Genomic DNA, 27,160 nt, shown 5'->3' on the forward strand with positions numbered 1-27,160 from the left:
TCTAACACGAATTTTCTCAATCTTTCGTACATTACGCTTCACTGTTGGAGGTAAATCAAAAATCAGTTCTCCAAAATTCATAAAATTCTCCAAAAAAATAAAAATGAATTTTGGAGAATTGATTTTTGATTTACCTCCAACAGTGAAGCGTAATGTACGAAAGATTGAGAAAATTCGTGTTAGAATTATTAATCTTACTTTTTCGGTCATATTTAATAATATATATATATATATATATATATATATATATATATATATATATATATATATATATATATATATATATATATATATATATATATATATATATATATATATATATATATATATATATATATATATATATATATATATATATATATATATATATATATATTTTATTTTTTTTCTTGATAATCCTTGTTTCAGTGCTGAGGTGATGTCGGTCTGTGAGGATGTAGAGGTGTTGTTCAATGCGGGTACGGATACTTTCGTCGATGTTGCTATTTCTCCACTCGTTCGTAGCAAGAAGTAGTTGCGTTTTGTTGTCTTTGATTTCATTCTCTGCCTTGTATATCTGATCACGAATCAGATCCTGGCGATATTTTATCGTGAAGGCTTGATTCCTTGCTGCTGGGTCGTGCGTTTTAATATTAGTATATTTTGGTAGCAGTCTTTCCTGTAGACATATATTATTAAATATGACCGAAAAAGTAAGATTAATAATTCTAACACGAATTTTTTCAATCTTTCGTACATTTCTTTTCACTGTTGGTGGTAATTCGAAAATCAATTCTCCAAAATTCATTTTTATTTTTTATTTATTTTTATTTGAATTTTGGAGAATTGATTTTCGAATTACCACTATATATATATATATATATATATATATATATATATATATATATATATATATATATATATATATATATATATATATATATATATATATATATATATATATATATATATATATATATATGTTTCATTACATATGACCGCATATTCTGTATTTATTATTTTCTGGTTTAGGGCTTCTATCCCTCTAACTATTTTCTTAGCATCAGGGCTTAGTTGAAATAGGAGTTCTCCAAAACTCATTTTCGTACTTTTAAGGTGATTAAAAGAAGTGATTTACTATAGAATGTATTACACTTATTTATACAATTTGCACAACGTTTCGAACCTCCATGGTTCATTCTCAAGTGAGCAGATCTTACAATGCTGATTGATTTTATACCCGCACTGGGTCAGGTGATAATACAATAAAGGTGAAAACATGGGGGGGGGATACATAAGGGATAAATGTGAGGTGAAACATACAGGTAACTGCAGAAGGCTTATTAGCCCATACGAGGCAGCTCCTATCTAAACACAAAGATTAATCCAGTGTAATTGGCCTGTTATGTTGGACATTGTCTTCTGTGTCGGCATCGATATGTTCTTGTCTTGTCCTTACTCTCATGGTGGGTAGAGTAAATAGTTCCGTGATTTGGGTGTTCATGGTAGGTTGTTCTATTCTTATGTGAATTGCCTCAAGAATTTGTAATCTTCTTGAATCTTGGGTTTTGTCTATTATGCAGGTATTCTTGTTCAACATTTCTCTTGTTAGAGTGATGTCATGGGCTTGTCTCGTGTGATTCCTAGGGGCACCGGATTGAAGATGGCATATCAAACGCCTCGTCAGCTTGGTCGACGTCATACCTATGTACTTAGATTGAAGGTTACATCCTTCGTGGGGGCAAGTGTACATGTATACAACGCTTGACTGCTGTAGAGGGTTCTCCGTCGGCTTCGGGCTGTTTTTGATAAGGAGTTCAGAAGTCTTTTTGGTTATGAAGAATATTATCAGGTTTATGTTTTGGTTAGGAGTAGTGCTTTTTACTCCTTTACGGATTATTTCTTTCATTATTCTTTCCTCTTTTATATGTTCACTGTGCATGGTTGATTTGTAATATAATTTTATTGGAGGTGTTGTGGTTTCTGTTCTAGGTTCTGGATTATACCAACGGTCCAAGTGTCTTCTTATAGCAGCGTTTATTTCCGCGTTGCTATATCCGTTGTTCACCAATACCTGAGTTACTCTTTCAAACTCTCTACTCACGTTGCTCCATTCAGAGCAGTGGGTAAGCGCTCGACGAATATAAGCATTGAGAACACTAGCTTTTTATCTTTGGGGGCACTCACTTCTACCGTTCAGGCATAATCCTATGTTGGTGGGCTTGGTATATACGTTGGTGCTTAAAGAGGTTCCTGTTTTTGTTATTAGTACATCCAAGAATGGCAGACTGTTATTTTCACTATTTTCATGTATAAATCCGAGTACTGACTCTCTCTCTAGATGTCTTTTTAGGTCAATTAGTTCATCTGAGTCTTTTACTATTACGAATATGTCATCTACATAACGGCAATATACAGTTGGTTTTTGTCTGCTACTGAAAACCCTGTCTTCGATGGTTCCCATATAAAAATTAGCAAATAAAACTCCTAAGGGAGAGCCCAGTGCTACTCCGTCTATTTGTAAATACATGTCTCCTTGTGGACTGATGAAAGGGGCTTACTTTGTACATGGTTCGAGAAGACTCAAGTGTGGCTCAGGTATGTATAATTTGGGGGTGCTCTCGTCTCTGTATACTCTGTCCAATATCATTCCTATGGTTGTGTCGACTGGGACGTTGGTAAATAGGGATTCAACGTCCAGGGATGCGATGATTCCATCGGGCTGGGTAGATTTGATCAATTCTAGGAAATCTGCTGATGATTGTAGACTAAACTTACTTGGAATGTATGGAGTTAGGAGTTCATTGAGTTTCTTTGCCAGGTGATAAGTTGGGGTTGGAATTTGGCTGATTATAGGGCGTAGTGGGTTACCTGGTTTATGCGTCTTAACATTGTCGTAGGCATATCCTAAGCCATAGTCACCTTGAAGTTTATTGAAATGCACACTACCTTTCTTTGCATTGATTGCTGTAATTGTTTTGTTTACTTTCCGCTTAAGGTCTTCTACGGGGTTCCTCGTGATTCGTTGAAATTTGGAGTCGTCAGTAAGGATGTCGCTAATTTTGTTCATGTATTCATGGGTAGGAATCAATACATATGCTGCTGTCTTGTCGGCTTTTCTTATTGTTACGTCTTTCAGATTTTTTAGTTGTTTCGCTGCTTCTTTGAGTCGTGGGGTTAAGATTGTAGATGAATATGTTCCTCGTTTTTTCCCCGCTTCTGCTAGTAGTTCAGCTTGAAGTGTGTCAGTGGTGATGACTTTTTTGTTGTCTTCTAGCTTATGGATATCGTCCAGAAGCATTTATAGTAAATCACTTCTTTTCTTTACCTTAAAAGTACGAAAATGAGTTTTGGAGAACTCCTATTTCAACTAAGCTCTGATGCTTAGAAAATAGTTAGAGGGATAGAAGCCCTAAACCAGAAAATAATAAATACAGAATATGCGGTCATATTCAATGAAACATGTTTGAAAGAAAACCTGCTGTCAGTATACTCCAATATATATATATATATATATATATATATATATATATATATATATATATATATATATATATATATATATATATATATATATATATGTCGTACCTAATAGCCAGAACGCACTTTTTGGCCTACTATGCAAGGCCCGATTTGCCTAATAAGCCAAGTTTTCCTGAATTAATATTTTTTCTCTAATTTTTTTCTTTTGAAATGATAAAGCTACCCATTTCATTATGTATGAGGTCAACTTTTTTTTATTGGAGTAAAAATTAACATAGATATATGACCGAACCTAACCAACCCTACCTAACCTAACCTAACCTATCTTTATAGGTTAGGTTAGGTTACGTAGCCGAAAAAGTTAGGTTAGGTTAGGTAGCCGAAAAAGTTAGGTTAGGTTAGGTAGGTTAGGTAGCCAAAAAACAATTAATTCATGAAAACTTGGCTTATTAGGCAAATCGGGCCTTGCATAGTAGGCTGAGAAGTTTGTTCTGGCTATTAGGTACGACATATATATATATATATATATATATATATATATATATATATATATATATATATATATATATATATATATATATATAAATATATATATATATATATAAATATATATATATATATATTTTTTTTTTTTAAATATATAGGGGGGTACCACCACTGGTGCAATTATAGGGACCCACAGCCTCAGAGAAGGGAACACAGAGCACTCAGGGAAAAACTTGACATTTAACTCTGAATACGAAAGAGTGTTCACTTCTCCTACCACCCCCTTTTATATATATATATATATATATATATATATATATATATATATATATATATATATATATATATATATATATATATATATGTCGTACCTAGTAGCCAGAACTCACTTTTCAGCCTACAATGCAAGGCCCGATTTGCCTAATAAGCCCAGTTTTCATGAATTAATATATTTTCTCTAAATTTTTTCTTATGAAATGATAAAGCAACCCATTTTATTATGTAAGAGGTAAATTTTTTTTTATTGGAGTTAAAATTAACGTAGATATATGACCGAACCTAACCAACCCTACCTAACCTAACCTAACCTATCTTGATAGGTTAGGTTAGGTTAGGTAGCCGAAAAAGTTAGGTTAGGTTAGGTTAGGTAGGTTAGGTAGTCGAAAAGCAATTAATTCATGAAAACTTGGCTTATTAGGCAAATCGGGCCTTGCATAGTAGGCCCAGAAGTGAGTTCTGGCTACTAGGTACGACATATATATATATATATATATATATATATATATATATATATATATATATATATATATGTCGTACCTAGTAGCCAGAACTCACTTTTTGGCCTACAATGCATGGCCCGATTTGCCTAATAAGCCTAGTTTTCCCGAATTAATATATTTTTTCTAATTTTTTTCTTATGAAATGATAAAAGCTACCCATTTCATTATGTATGAGGTCAAATTTTTTTTATTGGAGTTAAAATTAACGTAGATATATGACCGAACCTAACCAACCCTACCTAACCTAACCTAACCTATCTTTATAGGTTAGGTTTGGTTAGGTAGCCGAAAAAGTTAGGTTAGGTTAGGTTAGGTAGGTTAGGTAGTCGAAAAACAATTAATTCATGAAAACTCGGCTTATTAGGCAAAACGGGCCTTGCATAGTAGGCTGAGAAGTGAGTTCTGGCTACTAGGTACGACATATATATATATATATATATATATATATATATATATATATATATATATATATATATATATGTCGTACCTAGTAGCCAGAACTCACTTTTCAGCCTACAATGCAAGGCCCGATTTGCCTAATAAGCCCAGTTTTCATGAATTAATATATTTTCTCTAAATTTTTTCTTATGAAATGATAAAGCAACCCATTTTATTATGTAAGAGGTAAATTTTTTTTTATTGGAGTTAAAATTAACGTAGATATATGACCGAACCTAACCAACCCTACCTAACCTAACCTAACCTATCTTGATAGGTTAGGTTAGGTTAGGTAGCCGAAAAAGTTAGGTTAGGTTAGGTTAGGTAGGTTAGGTAGTCGAAAAGCAATTAATTCATGAAAACTTGGCTTATTAGGCAAATCGGGCCTTGCATAGTAGGCCCAGAAGTGAGTTCTGGCTACTAGGTACGACATATATATATATATATATATATATATATATATATATATATATATATATATATATATATATATATATATATATATATATATATATATATATATATATATATGTCGTACCTAGTAGCCAGAACTCACTTCTCAGCCTACTATTCAAGGCCCGATTTGCCTAATAAGCCAAGTTTTCCTGAATTAATATATTTACTATAATGTTTTTCTTATGAAATGATAAAGCAACCCTTTTCTCTATGTATGAGGTCAATTTTTTTTTATTGGAGTTAAAATTAACGTAGATATATGACCGAACCTAACCAACCCTACCTAACCTAACCTAACCTATATTTATAGGTAAGGTTAGGTTAGGTAGCCAAAAAAAGCTAGGTTAGGTTAGGTTAGGTAGGTTAGGTAGACGAAAAAACATTAATTCATGAAAACTTGGCTTATTAGGCAAATCGGGCCTTGAATAGTAGGCTGAGAAGTGCGTTCTGGCTATTAGGTACGACATATGTCTATATATATATATATATATATATATATATATATATATATATATATATATATATATATATATATATATATATATATTGTGACGATAATCTCCTTCAAGAGATTGAGCCTGCTCTTCCCTCCAAAAGACGTCGATATAAATATCTATATAAAACTACTATGGAAGAAAAATCCAACAACGTCAACACCAGCAAGGTTTGCCAGAGCGCAAAACGTATGCAGCCAGGAACATCTGCTCCACCTCAAACCACCAAACTACCTGTCTTGTCGCCGGCTCATCGCTGATTGGCTGCAGGTCCAGCTGCAACTGCACTCTACCCACCATACTACTTGATGTCTGGGGCCGCCACGACCTCAGTCTTCAGAATATCCCGTGCTTTCGACAAGTTAACACGTCTCGTTGGTAGACTAAGCCCCAGGCTTACGTGTACTAAGAGAGGTGATAGCTTGAAGCCAATATTCCGGCACCTATTTACTTTGTTTGCCATGCACTTGTTATTTGTTCACTTGTCTTAACGTAACTTTTCATTTTGCCATTTGATTATTCTTATTACTTTGATTGATTGATTTTATTATACGAATTTGTATGTCCATTTTATTCATGTTTTGCTTTCTTTAACGTAATTAAAATTTCATTGTTAAAATTTACTTGTGTTTTGTGTGTCTTCTCCTTACCTTACCACAGACGAAGTTCCAGATTTTCTATTTTTTTTACTATATGTGACGAGGCCATACCCCTAGCTTTTGAACAGCCGAACACCAACGCGTTACCGTCACAATATATATATATATATAAATATATATATATATATACATATATATATGTATATATATATATATATATATATATATATATATATATATATATATATATATATATATATATATATATATATATATATATATATATATATATATATATATATATATATATATATATATTGGTAGCAGTCTTTCCTGTAGACATATCTTATTAAATATGACCGAAAAAGTAAGATTAATAATTCTAACACGACTTTTCTCAGTACTTCTTATGTTTCTTTTCACTGTTGATGATAATTGAAAAATCAATTCTCCAAAATTCATTTTTATTTCTAGTCTGACGCGACACTTGAATGCGTTTTGTAATAATCTTATTACATTTTCAAGGACTTTAGTTTACACACACACAACTATAACCTGCAAACACTAAACAGAGTTAAAACAGCTTTCATTTTATACCTGCATTTGGGTGAGGTGATATGTTACAATAGTTTTGGATGAGGTGAAAACAAACATTCAACACAAGATAAAACACGAAACAATGGGTATAAGTTAAAGGGAAGAATGGAAGTAACTGCAAAGGGCCTATTGACCCATATTTCTTGATGCTTCTATATTTGTGCGGAGTCTTGAAGTGGGTAGAATATAGTTGTGCATTAATTGGCTGTTGATTGCTGGTGTTGACTTCATAATGTGTAGTACCTCACAGATATCAAGCCGCCTGCTATCGCTGTATCTATCGATGATTTCCGTGTTTTTTGTTAAGACTTCTCTGGTGATGGTCTGGTTGTGGGAAGAGATTATATGTTCCTTAATGGAGCCCTGTTGCTTATGCATCGTTAATCGCCTGGAAAGAGATGTCGTTGTCTTGCCTATATACTGAGTTCTTTGAGGCTTACAGTCCCCAAGTGGGCATTTGAAGGCATAGACGACATTGGTCTCGTTGAAAGCGTTCTGCTATGTGTCTGGAGAGTTTCTCATGAGTAGGTTGGCCGTTTTCTTGGTTTTAAAGTAAATCGTCAACTGTATCTTCTGATTTTTGTCTGTAGGGATAACGTTGCTATTAACAATATCTTTCAGGACCCTTTCCTCCGTTTTATGAGCTGTGGAAAAGAAGTTCCTGTAAAATAGTCTAATAGGAAGTACAGGTGTTGTGTTAGTTGTCTCTTCAGAGGTTGCATGGCGTTTCACCTTTCTTCTTATGATGTCTTCTACGAAACCATTGGAGAAGCCGTTGTTGACTAGGACCTGCCTTACCCTACAGAGTTCTTCATCGACTTGCTTCCATCCTGAGCTGTGGCTGAGAGCACGGTCGACATAAGCATTAACAACACTCCTCTTGTACCTGTCTGGATAGTCACTGTTGGCATTTAGGCACATTCCTATGTTTGTTTCCTTAGTGTAGACTGCAGTGTTGAAACCTCCGCTTCTTTCCATGACTGTTACATCTAGAAAGGGCACCTTCCCATCCTTCTCCATCTCGTAAGTGAAACGCAACACAGAATTCTGCTCAAATGCCTCCTTCAGTTCCTGCAGATGTCTGACATCAGGTACCTGTGTATAAATGTCGTCAACATACCTGCAGTATATGGCTGGTTTCAAGTTCATGTCGACTAAGACTTTTTGCTCGATGGTACCCATGTAAAAATTCCTTTTTATTTCTAGTCTGACGCGACACTTGAGCGCGTTTCGTAAAACTTATTACATTTTCAAAGACTTTAGTTTACACAAACACACACAACTTTTAACTGAATAGAGCTTAAACATCTTTTGAGTTTTTATACCTACATTTGGGTGAAGTGACATGTTACAATAGTTTTGGATGAGGTGAAAATAAACTTTTAACACAAGACAGAACACGAAACAATGAAATACAAACAGGTTTGTATTCATATATGTATAGATATATATGAATATACTCTCATACTCATACTCATACTCTCTGACCAAACTAAATTCTAAAGGGTAACGAAGGACACTACAGCCGAACTGAAAGCAAAGGTCAATAAATTGATCGAAACTGTGAACGCCAAGAAATCTGGACTCCACCTGCCAAAGATTATTGGGGAATATAAACCTGGATATCCGTATGGAAATGTCAAGACACGCAAGCCTGGAAACCCACTTCGGCCAATCATCAGCCAGATACCCACACCCATGTACAGACTGACGAAACGACTCAAAAGCTTGCTGACTCCTTATGTCCCTTGCGCCTTCAGCCTGAAGTCTCCAAAGAAATTTGTTGACTTGCTGCGGGGAACACGGGCCACAGGGATAAGAGCCTCGTTGGACGTAGAATCTCTGTTTACCAACGTACCTGTGGATGAAACAATCGGGATGATAGACGACAGAGTGTACCGTGATCCGGCCTGTACTCCTCTTGACATACTAGAAAACAGTCTAAGGAAACTACTCCAAGCTTGTACTAAAGAGGCACCCTTCTTGAGCCCGGATGGACACATGCATAAGCAAGTAGATGGGGTCGCCATGGGTTCTCCCCTATGTGTCTTGTTTGCAAACTTCTACATGGGTACCATCGAGCAAAAAGTCTTAGTCAACATGAACTTGAAACCGGCCATATACTGCAGGTATGTTGACAACATTTTTACACAGGTACCTGATGTCAGACATCTGCAGGAGCTGAAGGAGGCATTTGAGCAGAATTCTGTGTTGCGTTTCACTTACGAGATGGAGAAGGATGGGAAGGTGCCCTTTCTAGATGTAACAGTCACGGAAAGGAGCGGAGTTTTTCACACTGCAGTCTACACTAGGGAAACAAACATAGGAATGTGCCTGAATGCCAACAGTGACTGCCCGGACAGGTACAAGAGGAGTGTTGTTAACGCTTATGTCGACCGTGCCCTCAGCCACAGCTCAGAATGGAAGCAAGTCGACGAACATCAAGGTTTCGTGGAAGACATCATAAGAAGGAAAGTGAAACGCCATGCAACCTCTGAAGAGGCAACTAACAAAACACCTATACCCCTGTTACGGACCCGAATCAGGCGTCCGAGCCTGGAGCAGTGACAACCACGCCATCTGTGGGTCAGCTCCCGAAACCACCTCCAAATGGACGATGACACCTGGTGAGGACGAGGTGTACTGGCCACGAGGGCCAGTTTCCAGTCCTGTTCAGCTCACAAGACAGCCGCTGCTGACCTATGGTGAGGTGGAGCTCAGACAGCAACGCCATCTAGGGAGTGGATACGTCGGGCGTTTGTGTCTAAGCCAGTAAGTGAGGTGCTTTAGTGTGTCCCTGTTACTGATGACGTGTCTGATTACAGAGTCGACCTGGGACTGCTGTAATGGAAGTTGAGTCAGTCTAGCCAAGGCAGCCGTCTCGTCACCAAGTGTTTGCTGCAGCAGCTGTGAGTCACCCCCTGGATGAACACTGTGGTGTTACCCTGCCTATGAAGTGGCAGTTGAAGGATTGTCATACCCGGGACTGACTGGTGGAGACGCTTAACCACTGGGGTGTTGTGGAAAGGAGAGTGATCTGTGGTATCACACGAGGCTCCTGACTAGGGCGCGACCCTAGTATCGCTCGTGGAGTGGCCTAACCAGCGTGGCTGATTTGGAACCTGCCAGCTATCTGCTGGACTTGTGGTTGACGGCCTCCACGACGGTGCCCCCAGTGCAACTGTGTTTTGGCTGGCCTGTGGCCGGGGTAGACCCAAGATTCGCGAAGGATTCGTCGTGAGGCTATGAGAGCACCAAGAGCTTGGCACCGTGAACGTCCAGGGTCTTCAGAGGAAGACTACATAGTGTATATAATAGTGTTTATACCCCCCCATGTAATCTTATATATATTTATTGGTGATGGTAATAATTATAGTATTAAGTTCTTGACTTTATTTCCCTTCCCCTTTAAGTTACTTGCGTTACGGATCTCATCCGTTGAAAGCCACTACTGGCTTGGGGCCGGATACCCTTCCTCTAACAACATCAGAGTAAGAACCCAGTTGCGACCCGAGAGGGCCGTAACAACCCCCTATTAGACTATTTTACAGGAACTTCTTTTCCACAGCTCATAAAACGGAGGAAAGGGTCCTGAAAGATATTGTTAATAGAAACGTTATCCCTACAGACAAAAATCAGAAGATACAACTGACAATTTACTATAAAACCAAAAAAAGGCCAGCCTACTCATGAGAAACTCTCCAGACATAAAGCAGAACGTTTTAAAAGAGACCAACGTCGTCTATGCCTTCAAATGTCCTCTTGGGGATTGTAAGCCTCAAAAAACTCAGTATATAGGCAGGACAACAACATCTCATTCCGGGCGTTTAACGATGCATAAGCAACAGGGCTCCATTAAGGAACATATAGCCTCTTCCCACAACCAAACCATCACCAGAAAAATCTTAGCAAACAACACAGAAATCATCGATAGATACAGCGATAGCAGGCGGCTCGACGTCTGCGAGGCACTACACATCAAGAAGTCAACACCAGCAATCAACAGCCAATTAATGCACAACTATATTCTACCCACTTCAAGACTCCTCTCCTATATAGAAGCATCAAGAAATATGGACCAATAGGCTTTCTACAATTACTTCCATTCAAATACCCATTGTTTCGTGTTCTGTCTTGTGTTTGAATTTAATACCCATTCAATACCCATTGTTGAAAGTTTGTTTTCACCTCATCCACCTCACCCAAATGTAGATATAAAATCGAAGATGTGTAAGCTCTATTCAGTTGCAGTTGTGTGTTTGTAAACTAAAGTCTTTGAAAATTTAATAAGTTGTACGAAACGCGCTCAAGTGTCGCGTCAGACTAGAAATAAAAATGAATTTTGGAGAATTGATCTTTGAATTACCATCAACAGTGAAAAGAAATGTAAGAAAGATCGAGAAAATTCGTGTTAGAATTATTAATCTTACTTTTTCGGTCATATTTAATAATATATGTGCTACAGGAAAGACTGCTACCAAAATATACAAATATATATATATGTATACATATATATATATATATATATATATATATATATATATATATATATATATATATATATATATATATATATATATATATATATATATATATATATATATTAGTATATTTTGGTAGCAGTCTTTCCTGTAGACACATATTATTAAATATGACCGAAAAAGTAAGATTAATAATTCTAACACGAATTTTCTCAATCTTTCGTACATTACGCTTCACTGTTGGAGGTAAATCAAAAAACACTTCTCCAAAATTCATTTTTATTTCTAGTCTGACGCGACACGGGCGCGTTTCGTAAAACTTATTACATTTTCAAAGACTTCACAAATACACAACTGATTAGAACGTATCTCTGATTTTATATCTACATTTGAGTGAGGTGGGAAGGGTGATGTGGCATTAACACAAGACAGAACAGGAGGGGATATTAATAGGGTATTAAAAGTATCAACACAAGACAGAACAGAAACAATGGGTATTGAATAGAAGTGTTTGTAGAAAGCCTATTGGTCCATATTTCTTGATGCTTCTATATTGGAGCGGAGTCTTGAGGTGGGTAGAATATAGTTGTGCAATAATTGGCTGTTGATTGCTGGTGTTGACTTCTTGATGTGTAGTGCCTCGCAAACGTCAAGCCGCCTGCTATCGCTGTATCTATCGATGATTTCTGTGTTGTTTACTAGGATTTCTCTGGCGATGGTTTGGTTATGGGAAGAGATTATATGTTCCTTAATGGAGCCCTGTTGCTTATGCATCGTTAAACGCCTAGAAAGAGATGTTGTTGTCTTGCCTATATACTGGGTTTTTTGGAGCTTACAGTCCCCAAGTGGGCATTTGAAGGCATAGACGACATTAGTCTCTTTTAAAGCGTTCTGTTTTGTGTCTGGAGAGTTTCTCATGAGTAGGCTGGCCGTTTTTCTGGTTTTATAGTAAATCGATTTACGTGACGATTTGACGATTGTGAAATCGATTGACGAAAGTGACGATTTACTATAAAACCAAAAAACGGCCAGCCTACTCATGAGAAACTCTCCAGACACAAAACAGAACGCTTTAAAAAGAGACTAATGTCGTCTATGCCTTCAAATGCCCACTTGGGGACTGTAAGCTCCAAAAAACCCAGTATATAGGCAAGACAACAACATCTCTTTCTAGGCGTTTAACGATGCATAAGCAACAGGGCTCCATTAAGGAACATATAATCTCTTCCCATAACCAAACCATCGCCAGAGAAATCCTAGTAAACAACACAGAAATCATCGATAGATACAGCGATAGCAGGCGGCTTGACGTTTGCGAGGCACTACACATCAAGAAGTCAACACCAGCAATCAACAGCCAATTATTGCACAACTATATTCTACCCACCTCAAGACTCCGCTCCAATATAGAAGCATCAAGAAATATGGACCAATAGGCTTTCTACAAACACTTCTATTCAATACCCATTGTTTCTGTTCTGTCTTGTGTTGATACTTTTAATACCCTATTAATAATATCCCCTCCTGTTCTGTCTTGTGTTAATGCCACATCACCCTTCCCACCTCACTCAAATGTAGATATAAAATCAGAGATACGTTCTAATCAGTTGTGTATTTGTGAAGTCTTTGAAAATGTAATAAGTTTTACGAAACGCGCCCGTGTCGCGTCAGACTAGAAATAAAAATGAATTTTGGAGAAGTGATTTTTGATTTACCTCCAACAGTGAAGCGTAATGTACGAAAGATTGAGAAAATTCGTGTTAGAATTATTAATCTTACTTTTTCGGTCATATTTAATAATATATATATATATATATGTATGTCGTACCTAATAGCCAGAACGCACTTCTCAGCCTACTATGCATTGCCCGATTTGCCTAATAAGCCAAGTTTTCATGAATTAATATATTTTCTCTAATTTTTTTCTTATGAAATGATAAAGCTACCCATTTCATTATGTATGAGGTAAATTTTTTTTTATTGGAGTTAAAATTAACGTAGATATATGACCGAACCTAACCAACCCTACCTAACCTAACCTAACCTATCTTTATAGTTTAGGTTAGGTTAGGTAGCCGAAAACGTTAGGTTAGGTTAGGTTAGGTAGGTTAGGTAGTCGAAAAACAATTAATTCATGAAAACTTGGCTTATTAGGCAAATCTGGCCTTGCATAGTAGGCTGAGAAGTGCGTTCTGGCTACTAGGTACGACATGTATATATATATATATATATATATATATATATATATATATATATATATATATATATATATATATATATATATATATATATATATATGTCGTACCTAGTAGCCAGAACGCACTTCTCGGCCTACTATTCAAGGCCCGATTTGCCTAATAAGCCAAGTTTTCCTGAAATAATATATTTTTTCTAATTTTTTTCTTATGAAATGATAAACCTACCCATTTCATTATGTATGAGGTCAATTTTTTTTTATTAGAGTTAAAATTAACGTAGATATATGACCGAACCTAACCAACCCTACCTAACCTAACCTAACCTATCTTTATAGGTTAGGTTAGGTTAGGTAGCGGAAAAAGTTAGGTTAGGTTAGGTTAGGTTAGGTAGGTTAGGTTGCCGAAAAACAATTAATTCATGAAAACTTGGCTTATTAGGCAAATCGAGCCTTGAATAGTAGGCTGAGAAGTGCGTTCTGGCTACTAGGTACGACATATATATATATATATATATATATATATATATATATATATATATATATATATATATATATATATATATATATATATATATATATATATATATATATTAGGTACCACCTCTGGTGCAATTATAGGGACCCACAGCCTCAGAGAAGGGAACACAGAGCATTCAGGGGAAAACTTGCCATTTAACTCGGAATACGTAAGAGTGTTCGCTTCTCCTACCACCCCCCTTTTTTTATGGTGTACACTTTATTATGCAAGGTTATACAGTTACATATTGTATTTTATACAAAAAATGAACATTAAGAGGACACACAAAAAAAGTTCGCTTCCTAGAGGCTGTAGATTTCCTCGAACTCCTCTGACGCCGGGCAGGAACCAAGGATGCAGCGAGCATTCCCCCTCTGGATTGCGACACTGAGGCGCTGAAAGAGAAAACTTGCTGCTCTAGGGTCTCTTGTGGTGTCAATGAGCTTGGAACCAAGATCCTTAAGAAACCTTCTTGCACTCTCACCCCATGGGCCTAGGGTCTCAGACCCTATTGGAACGAAGTTGTACCGTTGATCTAATTGCCTGTGCTTGACTGACTTTTGTTTTTCTCTGTGTGTCGCTGCGGCTCCTGCTGTGCCGGCAGAGAGGGTGATGTATGTCTTTGCCAGGGTGGATATGCAAGTATAGTCCCATGCTAACTGCCTTCCACCCTTCCACGGACGCAGTGTGATTCCGTCTGGTCGGCCGGCAAAGCTAACAGAGTCACGGTTCAGTAGGTTGCTGGGCTCTCTCTCCGCTGGACACTGAGCAGAGGCAAGGCTTCTTTTAATGATGTCGTTGACTTCGTCGTGTTTAGTGTGCCAACCACCCGATTTTCCACAGTGCAGGCCACGCAATCCATATTGCAGGCCATGCAATCCATATTGCATGGCCATGCAATCCATATTGCATATATATATATATATATATATATATATATATATATATATATATATATATATATATATATATATATATATATATATATATATATATATATATAATTATGGTTAGGTTATGTTAGGAAGATGATGTCTTCCTTCTGCTTCAAGAACAAGACCAAGCAGAAGGAAGAGTGATAACTATTAATTACAGCAATTATTATTATTATAATAATTATTATAATAATATAATGCATTAATAATTATCTCTCTTCCTTCTGCTTGGTCTTGAAGGAAGCCGGCCTTGAGTGAAAAGGGGCTGTGACGGTCTCTGTCTGGAACCCGTACGTGCAGGACCGGGATGTCCACCTCCTGGCGCTCGTGCGGCCCAGACTCTGCTTCAGAAGGCCGGGGTCGTTCTTGCCTTTGATGGGGCGGTTCTTCTCCGGCCCCGATCACGGCGGTCTCCGGGTTTGGAAGTGCCTGTGCTTTATTTCACCAACTTCAAGGTCAACTCCGAAACTCTAAGTTCCTGGGATGGCGCTGGAACCAATCGTATTGGCATTTGCCTTTCCATTGAAGACTTTCTGTGCCGTGGAGTAGGGGGACCTGCTGCATGGGTAACAGTTTCTCCTCCATATCAGCCTGCCCTGGAGAGGCCACTCAGACCGACAACCAGAGCGCAACTCCATGTCTCTTGAGACTGATGGAGGCCTACTAGGTTTGGGTGGTTAGGTTAGGGTTATTATATTATGTAAGGGAAGAATGCTCAAACAATATTTTAAAAGGAATAATAGAGATTGAAAGGAAAACAGAGGGAAAAGAAAATAAGATTAGATAGGTAAAATACTTGGATATGCTTTTTATGTAATGTTCTGAAATTAGTATATGGGGAGTAGTTTCACTAAGTGTCCAAGAGTTTGCAAGAGTTGTACTAGTTTGTCTAAGTTTATGTAGTTATGCAAGTTTCAGAGAGTTTGTATATGCAGGATCACTTATGAAAGTTTTAGAAAGTGAATAAATTATTGAACAGAGAGAATTTGTGAATTTGCAGGTCTGTGTTTTGTTTGTGTAAGTTAGTAAACTGAGTTTTTGTTTAGGTTTTGTAAAAGTGTGAAAGTTTTTACAAGTTTGTGCGTGTAACTGAGTAAGTTTCTACATGATTCGTATATAAGGAAGAATTTGTATGTGTTGTGAAAGTGCATGTTTTTTTTATTAGAGTTATGTTAAGTATGTTAGGCTATGTCAGGGTAGGTATGTTATGTTAGGTAATTTATATTAGGTGGAAGAGGTTAGGTAGGTGAGGGGAGATAAGTTATGTTATGTTATGCAAGTTAAGTTAGTAAGTTATGTACGTTGGTTAAGTCAGGATGTGTGAGTTGCATCAGGTAAGATAGGTTATGTATGTTATGTCATGTAGAATAGGTTAGGTTAGGTAGGGAAAGTTACGTTGTGTAAGTTATGTTACGAAAAGTTACATTATGATAGGTTACTACAGGTAAATCAGGATAGTAAAAGTTACATTAGATATGATAAGTTAAGTCATTTCAGGTTGGGTAAGTTAGCTCAGATAGGGAGGAATAGGTAAGTTAGACTAGGGAAGTTTTTGTTAGGATAGGTTTGGCTAGTACAGGTAAGTCAAGTTAGGTACAGTTAGGTTAGGTTAGGCTAGGCTATGTGCGTTATTTAGTAGGTTGGGTAATTGAAGTTGAATCAAGTTGGAGAGGTATAGGTTAGGTTAGCTTAGGATAAGTTAGGTTGGATGATACAGAGTTGTTCAGAGAACAGTTTTAAGATAAAGTGACTAAGAAAATATATTTGAACTGAATAATTAATAATCAGAAATGCAAGTTTGCTACGAAAAGGTGAACAAGTTATTTAACCCTTAAGTTGTGCAACACATCATATGATGGGTTGAGTGACTTGCTATAAATTGTGTATCCCATCATATGATGTATTGGAGTACTACGCAAGGTTTAAACGGCCTGCGGATACACGGGGTTCACCTCACCTTCATCAGGGCTCTTGTAAACAGACGCCATTTTTTTTAAATCGTGGGCCAAATTCCCGGGTGTGAGGGCTTCAGTATTGAGTGAGCCACCAAGCCTGACGCACGCAGCATGAGCTCGCAGCACTGCTGTTCAGCTTGTGACCACAGCATCGCCTAAAAGTGCCATAATATACATGTTCATGCTATTATTTAGCTTTGATATTATTACAGAAGACCCCTGACTGTAAAAATTACCAGGATTGTGATAATAGCAGGATTGTTGTGATAATTAGCGCTATAGTGGGAGGAGTAATCTTAGTGGGGAGGGAGGTAGCGTTGTCTGCTGACTGTGTGACCACGATTTACTCTCTGGACTCACTAGACTTTTTTTATTATTTTTCCCATTAACAGAGAACACAAATTAACAGATTAAGAAGAAAAAATAATTTTTTACTTTTTTTTGGTATGCACCTGTGGGTGACAAATGCTAATTAGCCCTGATCAACACAAGGGTTAAAGAGCCGTGTTTTGTGGCATATTAAATGTTTATAACAAGTTTTGATTGTAAATGACTTAGTGAACTGGTACTACTACATAAAAGTTAGATATTTTGCAAATTTTTACATGATGCACAAGTTTATTAGTACTTAAAGTCATGGATTGTTACAAATAAGTTGTACATGCTTAGTTTGATATAATACCTAAAGTTGATTATGACTATATGACGCAGTGTCTTAGTAATTTAGCACAAACTTTAGTTTACATATTTCTTGAACAACGATGTTAGTGACTATTTATTTATTGAATGAAGAACAATGTTTGTTACAGTAAGAGTATTATTTGATGTACAAAGAAGTTTTAGAGAGTAATTGTTTTACATAAAGACAGGTTAAAGAGTGCAAATGCTAAATAAATTATATCGGAACGTATTTTTGCTGTCTTTGAGAGACTCTTTAAATGCACGAATATGTTTAGAGAGTTTCTTTTATGCTCGAAGATGTCTTAGAAATTTTCTTTGGTGAACGAAGATGTCTTAGAAAGTTTCTTTGATAAACGAAGGTCAGTTAAAGATTACCTTTGATGACTCTGAGAATAACTTTTGATGTCTCTGAGAATAACCTTTGATGGTATGAGTCATATTATATATATCTTTGTGAGTATTCTTAATGACTCTGAGTGTGTCTTTGGTGTCTTTGAGTGTGTTATTTATTATGATGATGTTGATGTTAGTCGTCCTTCCGCCCTTCCTTACGGACAAACCAACCATAAACCATAGATTGCTTACACTTCAGTCAGAAGATCACCCCGTGTGCTCCTGGGGCCAGATTCACGAAAGCACTTACGCAAGTACTTACGAACCTGTCCATCTTTCCTCAATCTTTGGCGGCTTTGTTTACAATTATTAAACAGTTAATGAGCTCCGAAGCACCAGGAGGCTGTTTATAACAATAACAACAGTTGATTGGCAAGTTTTCAAGCTTGTAAACTGTTTAATAAATGTAAACAAAGCCGTCAAAGATTGAGAAAAGATGTACACGTTCGTAAGTACTTGCGTAACTGCTTCGTGAATCCGGCCCCTGGCACATGGAGAGGGGTTCAACGTCACACATTTAGGGGGTGCGGCTCCATCACTGGCCTCGTTGTCACGCCCACACACCCAACTCGAGCCGCTGGGACTCCCCTCTCTCTCCTTATTTGGTATGACCTCTTCAATCACCTTTTATTGAATTGTAATTCAATACCACCCTATCCACGGCTGTGGTTCTTTCTCTCTTTCTATCTTCTATTTTCAGGGAAGCCTCACTAGGACAAGGGCAAACACCAGCAAATTTGAATACATTTACTGGACAAGGCACATGCACAATACATATACGTGTATAATAATACGACTCCTACACTCTATACTATTGTAGACAGGTTGCACTCCAATACCATCAGGACTCTATCATCTGCTTATCAAGTGGTAGCCTGACTCCTGACTCGCCACTTATACCATCAACCTCACCAAGTAGGTCAAGTCTTATAAGGCAATATTGCACTATCAGCACGAGAATATATATGTATATGAATACATACAAGGAAAACCAGCCTATAATTGCAATAACATAAATATCAGTATATATATTCCTTGATACACAATAATGATCAATCACCTTATCAATCCTAGAACATATATATATATATCTCGGCAGGTAATCCAGCCTACAGTTATAATTCTATACTTCAGTATAAATACTCCTTGGCACAAAAATGGTAACCAATCACCCACCTTTCACTGCGTCTTGCACGCTAATGACAACCAAACACTACCAGCTCCCTACAAGTGGTCAATAAGAACTTCCTTTCCACATCTCAAAGTTCACTCCCCTGACATTTTCAGGTTTTCCTAAAATCGTCTAAAATTTCCACAGCACTCCCGGCTGCTACACCATGAAGTCTTCCTTGAGCAACAATGGTGCTTCACCACTGATATCACAGAAGCATGTGAAACTTCACTTCACTGCTCCTCTGCTCACAGCTTGAGGTCCTGTTCCTCACTGTATGGTTGATCCTCCACAGAGCTCAGTACCTTCCATAACCTTTGAGTCTCATCCACTACTCCTCTGCTGGCTCGAAGTTCACAGCAACTCCTTCCCCAGACAAACCTGCAACCCATCGACACGCCAATAAAAATGTTTCCCTACAAATACGTAAGCAAAATAAACCACACAATTAATGTTTCCACCCAACATCTCTCTGCTTCCTACATGCTGTGAGTGTGGACTCCTCCATCCGCGACGAATCCACCTTCCGCCGCCCGCTGGGCGGTTCTTCCGCCTGCAGCGGTGGGGCAGCTCCTCCGTCAGGAGCTAATCCTCTCTCAGTCACCCAAAAGCGTTCGGAGGGGATGGGCGTCGCTCTGCCCTCCAGGACGTTCCTCCATCTTTACTCTCTTATTTTGGCCTTCTGCCTTATCAAAACATGCCTAACATATCAATAAACATTCGCTTCGGTTGCTGGGCACATGACCAACTGCAATCACTGTAAACTGGTTAAAATTGTGATTAGCACAGAGTTGTACAAGGGCGCACCCTGGCCCCAGCATCAGACGTTGGCGCACTCCTCAGCCCACAAAATTGCCATTTAAACTTCTCTACGGGGCTTTTATCCTTCCTGACTTGAGCACAAAGTCGTCTCCAGGCTTCACATAAGAACGCCTGAATAATTCTCCTCTTGACGGAGCACGTAAATAGGGTTTCTTTCCTCTGCTACCAGGAACTTAAAGACACTGCATCCTGCTTCCACGACTTCCGCTACTCGAGTAAGGTCAAGACCACTGAAACGAGCCTCATGCCTTCCTCACAAACTTTCGACATCTCATGTCAAGTAATTTATGTACACATTTCTTCACTGCCCATGCTTTTAAACTATTTATCAAATTTAATCTCGTGTTTACCACACATCTCTTCAGGTCTATATTTCTTTGACCTCCTAGTCAGGTCAGGCCTGATAGAATAATTCTCAAAGGGGAGACTCGTTTTTCAGCTACCTGGGATCATAACATATTGATGTCTTGAAGAGTATCTTTTGTATATTTTTCATATTTAACGATGCATAACGTTAGTTTTGAACAGTGTTGAAAGTTTCCTTTGGCTATTTCCATTTAAGAGAAGGGTTATTTTAGTTAAGAAATTATGAAAAGAAATTAGACTTTACTATTTATCTTACTCTACGACGAATAATGGTAGTTAAGAAACCGTTGAAAGAAGTTACACTTGACAATTTACAGTTATGTTATTTTAGTTAAATATGATGAAAGTGACTATTTTCAGTTGATTGACGAATAATTTAGTTATGAAGGGATGAAAAGATGATGAATGTGACTATTTGTTTAGTTGATTGACAAGTAATTTTAGTTAAAACACGACAAGAAAAGAATGTCTTGTTAGATTTATTATTGTATAAAGTGTAGATTTGTTTAAGATCAGTGTTGGTAAGAAATAATAAGTTGATAAGCAGAAATACATCGACGTAGTGTTTTTGAAAATAAAGTCGATGACTGACTAAATACTTTGTAATCAGTAATTTTTAAATAGCTAAATAAATTGTAACTAAATTTGTTGGGGAAGCTGTAATGCTGTTGATAATATTTGACAAAGAACTAGTTACTGAATGAAAGAAACAATTGTACTTAATTTTAATTAACATGTAATAGAATGCGATGAACACGGTGCACATGTGGGGAACATGAATTGAACTTGCAGAGAACATAAAGAGAATATATAGAGTATAAGAAGAATGAACAACAAACTTGTGAAGAACATGCTAAGAATATTATGAGAACATGACAGAGATCACAGAGAACTTCAGGGGAATTTGTAGAGAACATGACAGAGAACTTCAGGGGAATTTCTAGAGATCATGAAAGAGAATGCAAAGAACACGGAGAAAGAGGTGAAAATATGATTTGAACTTGCAGAGAACATGAATAATGAGTGTAGTTCTACAGAGAATATACTGTGCACATGGATAGTATACACAAGTACAGTAAGATTATTGAATAATATCTAATGTTTTGTTAGATGTGTAAGGTTCTTGAATTGCAATTATAGCAATGTAATGCTGATAACATGTACAACTAAGTTGACCAGACCACACACTAGAAATTGAAGGGACGACGATGTTTCGACTTGAGAATGGTCCAGGACGGACCGAAACATCGTCGTCCCTTCAATTTCTAGTGTGTGGTCTGGTCAACATACTTCAGCCACGTTATTGTGACTCATCGCCTGCATGTACAACTAAGTCATTGAGTTATTTGTTGATGGTACTCACCCAACTGAAAAATCTCATTTTCCTTGTGTCGGCAAAAGCATTCGTGGTAATACTGTTCCTCTGTGGGACTGTTGCTCCAATTGTTGTGCTCGTCCCACTTACGCAAAGAAGGAATGGTGCCCAACCATCATGGATCGTGCACCACCATGGATCGAACGCCAACTCTTGAAGAAGTGATGCCTTCGCTGTACCGATCAGCACAGTTTAAGGTAAGGTAAGGTTTATCAGAGAGCACTAAGCCATTATGACTTGGAAGGGATTTGACGATAAGGATATGGAATAAGGTGGAGGGAAAGAATGGTGCCCAACCGCTTCGACGGTCGGTGACTGAACGCCGACTTGCAAGAAGCGAGGCAAGTCTAAGGTCGAACAGTTGCGGCGTGTCTTCTCACATTATTAGATGCCGTCTGAACACACGTGTCACTAGCCCTTTGATTGCTAACTGTCAATAGCTGATATACCCCCATGTGCTCAAGAAAAACATTGTCCTGAATTTTTTTTTTTTTTACATTGTTAATTAGCCTTCAGGAAGCACAAAAATCTAATTAAAAAGTCTCTAGCTCTTATGATTTAGCTGTAGTGGCCTGAAGTGGCCTTTTTTAGGTCAAATGAATTGAGGCGCCACATGGGAATGACTTTGTTGATTTGATTTCATTGTTCTCACTTTATTTATTAAGTTTTTTTCATGCTAACAGGTTGTATTTGTGTGTCAAAGGTTCTATCTATTATGTATAACTTTGAAAATATAAGTAGGTATGGATATATAAGTATAGATATACAGACACCCACATACTTATTCATAATAATACATGTATACATAAGTTTTAAGCTTAAATCTTAAAATTACATATAGCCCATATTTTGCCTCAAATTATATACATGGTAATCACTCATTTGATCTTGTTACAAGTTTAGTGTCTCCTATATGGTTGTCCTAATCTCCTATATGGTTGTCCTAATCTCCTATATGGTTGTCCTAATCTCCTATATGGTTGTCCTAATCTCCTATATGGTTGTCCTAATCTCCTATATAGTTGTCCTAATCTCCTATATGGTTGTCCTAATCTCCTATATGGTTGTCCTAATCTCCTATATGGTTGTCCTAATCTCCTATATGGTTGTCCTAATCTCCTATATGGTTGTCCTAATCTCCTATATGGTTGTCCTAATCTCCTATATGGTTGCCCTAATCTCCTATATGGCTGTCCTAATCTCCTATATGGTTGTCCTAATCTCCTATATGGCTGTCCTAATCTCCTATATGGCTGTCCTAATCTCCTATATGGTTGTCCTAATCTCCTATATGGTTGTCCTAATCTCCTATATGGTTGTCCTAATCTCCTATATGGCTGTCCTAATCTCCTATATGGTTGTCCTAATCTCCTATATGGTTGTCCTAATCTCCTATATGGTTGTCCTAATCTCCTATATGGTTGTCCTAATCTCCTATATGGTTGTCCTAATCGTTCAGACACTGGATGGCGATGTTGCCAAGCAACGGTCAGCATTTTCTTTCTAAGGCCCTAGAAATAAAGTGAGGGACTTAAGATATTTTTTTCAAGATTGGGCAGGGTTCCTAGAGTTCTGAGGAAGCTGATGTGAGCTCCTTGTAGCCGCGGGACTTTTAAATCTTACACTGTACACTCACACATCATATGATGTGGTGAGCAATTCCGTGAAAGCTACTCTCCACATCATATGATGTGTCGCACAGTTCAAGGGCTAGACACACCGGCTAGTACAATCACACGCAAAACTGTTACAAAGTCACAGTCTTCTACCGAGTCCCTGGAGACTTATTAAATTGGGTTGACTTTCCCCATTTTTCTAAGCAACGCAACAAATTACATATGTTGACTTGTACGGAGTCTCCAGGTAGGGTTCCAGGAGCCTTATCAAAGGGTCACTGCGATTACATGACATGTCTCCTTTTATTACTTTACTGAAGTTTAGGAAACTTTCCATGCCATCATCTTCATCTTCATCAAGTTCACCAGGCAGTCTGAAACCTGCAAGGTCAATGAAGGTGAGAGTGGCGTCCTTTTCCGATTTCCAGCATAGAGAAACGATCATATTAGAGTATGAAAAATACTCATCGTAGCCCTGTCTAGTCCTCCTTGTCCGCGTGGACCTTCGTCTCCACAGCTGCTTTATGAGATCATGTAACTCATGTGTATTACAAATTTTGATTTATTTAGCATCTTTACCACACTTATCTGAACCTTTAAGAGGATTTCTCTTTTGGGCTAGAAGGTCAGTTGTCTCCCCTTTCAGAACTTCATATGCTGAAGCATGGAGAACTTTCCACTGCTCCAGGAGGAAGTTCCCAGCACTCTCCAAGATGCCCCAGTTTTGGGACATCGTGTAGGATCCCAGATTACCTGTTTCTTGGAGTTTACCCAAGACTTGTTCGGTCTTGCCAGTCCCTGTGTGCCCAATGAATATTATGCATAGTTCATTCCCATCGCAAAGCTTGCCAATGTCTCTTTGTAACGATGGAAATATTGCTGATGAAAAATTTTTGTTCATGTATATGTGTTCAAACTGAAATACGCATTTTTCAGTCTCTGTTGTACATGATATAATTGTAGATTTTCTGTCAGCCTCAAGGCCGCCATCTTGCCACAGATGTTTTTTCACATAGCATAAAACTTTAGGAAATTGAAAGGCTCTTTATCTAATTTTTTAGGTCGTTAACTTAAATTAATTTTCCTGACCTCCCATTACAGCCTCCCGAGAGAGGTCTCTCTATTAAGGTTGACCAGAAGGCTCTAGACGCAGCTTCTCCTGCATTTTGGCTTTACTTTCTTTGGGTTTTGTATTGTCTTAAAGATTAAATTATTCAAAACTGTATATGGAATGTCTATCGAGTAGATCTTGGTCTGTAAGCTGTTAATGATGCACACTTGGCTTGGTCACATCCTTGGTTTCAGCCTATCCTTCTCTCTGGTAAGTCTTGTTTGGGGCTTGTTTTATTTTCCCAATCATTCTTAGCTTATTTTCTTCAACTTACATTATTTTTTACAAAAAAGATTGTGGAAAGAGTTTTTGAACCCCATACTAGAAGATATTTTAATCTGTTTCTTTTGACGAATAACACTGATGTGCAGACGTCTTGCTCTCCGTGGGAAGACTGGCAGAGTTCTGCTGTGCAGACGTCTCGCACTCCGTGTATAGACTGGTAGAGTTTTACTGTGCAGACATCTCGCTCTCCGTGTATAGACTGGCAGAGTTCTGCTGTGCAGACGTCTCGCTCTGCATTTGAAGACTGGCAGAGCTCTGCTTTGCAGATGTCTCGCTCTCCGTGTATAGACTGGCAGAATTCTGCTGTGCAGACATCTCGCTCTCCATTTGAAGACTGGCAGAGCTCTGCTTTGCAGATGTCTCGCTCTCCGTGTATAGACTGGCAGAGTTCTGCTGTGCAGACGTCTCGCTCTCCATTTGAAGACTGGCAGAGCTCTGCTTTGCAGATGTCTTGCTCTCCGTGTATAGACTGGCAGAATTCTGCTGTGCAGACATCTCGCTCTCCATTTGAAGACTGGCAGAGCTCTGCTTTGCAGATGTCTCGCTCTCCGTGTATAGACTGGCAGAGTTCTGCTGTGCAGACGTCTCGCTCTCCATTTGAAGACTGGCAGAGTTCTGCTGACTCACTGAACAAGGACTTGTATGGTGAGTCAGTCGATTGCCTTAGCTTATATCTCCGTTAGCCATGTCTTTCCCCCCACCTTCCATCAAGCCAAACTCCGATAAAGATTGTCCTTTGTCCTGTGTGTTTATTTGAATGGTTTTATATACAGGGTAGAAATTAAAGGAAAGTTAGAATTCTAGTGGAACAGTGACATCAGAGCTGGATGGATATCTTATTATCTTGTAACTTGAGCGATGACCCGTCAATCAGTAATCTCAAATAATGCGACTCATTTTATACGCAATGATCCTCAACGTACAAAATATGGGGTAGGTAGGGGTTCACACACATTCACGTTTACTGCGTAGGTTTGTAAGATTAGATGGACAGGAAGTGACATCATGTCAACGATAATGATGGACAGGAAGTGACATCATGTCAACGATAATGATGGACAGGAAGTGACATCATGTCAACGATAATGATGGACAGGAAGTGACATCATGTCAACGATAATGATGGACAGGAAGTGACATCATGTCAACGATAATGATGGACAGGAAGTGACATCCTGTCAACGATAATGATGGACAGGAAGTGACATCATGTCAACGATAATGATGGACAGGAAGTGACATCATGTCAACGATAATGATGGACAGGAAGTGACATCATGTCAACGATAATGATGGACAGGAAGTGACATCATGTCAACGATAATGATGGACAGGAAGTGACATCATGTCAACGATAATGATGGACAGGAAGTGACATCCTGTCAACGATAATGATGGACAGGAAGTGACATCATGTCAACGATAATGATAGACAGGAAGTGACATCATGTCAACGATAATGATGGACAGGAAGTGACATCCTGTCAACGATAATGATGGACAGGAAGTGACATCATGTCAACGATAATGATGGACAGGAAGTGACATCATGTCAACGATAATGATGGACAGGAAGTGACATCATGTCAACGATAATGATGGACAGGAAGTGACATCATGTCAACGATAATGATGGACAGGAAGTGACATCATGTCAACGATAATGATGGACAGGAAGTGACATCCTGTCAACGATAATGATGGACAGGAAGTGACATCATGTCAACGATAATGATAGACAGGAAGTGACATCATGTCAACGATAATGATGGACAGGAAGTGACATCCTGTCAACGATAATGATGGACAGGAAGTGACATCATGTCAACGATAATGATGGACAGGAAGTGACATCATGTCAACGATAATGATGGACAGGAAGTGACATCATGTCAACGATAATGATGGACAGGAAGTGACATCCTGTCAACGATAATGATGGAC

The 27,160-nt window shown here is 38.0% G+C and overlaps 2 protein-coding genes across 2 annotated transcripts; both read right to left on the bottom strand.

Annotated features, from left to right (window-relative positions):
* Positions 1 to 23,103: 23,103 nt before the first annotated feature.
* LOC138355803 (uncharacterized) lies at positions 23,104 to 24,553 on the bottom strand. Its single transcript, XM_069311333.1, has 3 exons — positions 24,400 to 24,553; positions 24,041 to 24,201; positions 23,104 to 23,715 (listed from the first exon to the last, which is right to left on the bottom strand). Exons 1-3 carry the CDS (start codon positions 24,551 to 24,553, stop codon positions 23,104 to 23,106), a joined length of 927 nt encoding a protein of 308 aa, XP_069167434.1.
* An 828-nt stretch (positions 24,554 to 25,381) lies between these two features.
* On the bottom strand, positions 25,382 to 25,813 carry LOC138355804 (uncharacterized). Its single transcript, XM_069311334.1, has one exon. It carries the CDS (start codon positions 25,811 to 25,813, stop codon positions 25,382 to 25,384), a length of 432 nt encoding a protein of 143 aa, XP_069167435.1.
* Positions 25,814 to 27,160: the final 1,347 nt, after the last annotated feature.

The sequence above is a fragment of the Procambarus clarkii genome, chromosome 69, assembly GCF_040958095.1.
Source record: "Procambarus clarkii isolate CNS0578487 chromosome 69, FALCON_Pclarkii_2.0, whole genome shotgun sequence".
In the NCBI taxonomy this organism is placed as follows: domain Eukaryota; kingdom Metazoa; phylum Arthropoda; class Malacostraca; order Decapoda; family Cambaridae; genus Procambarus; species Procambarus clarkii.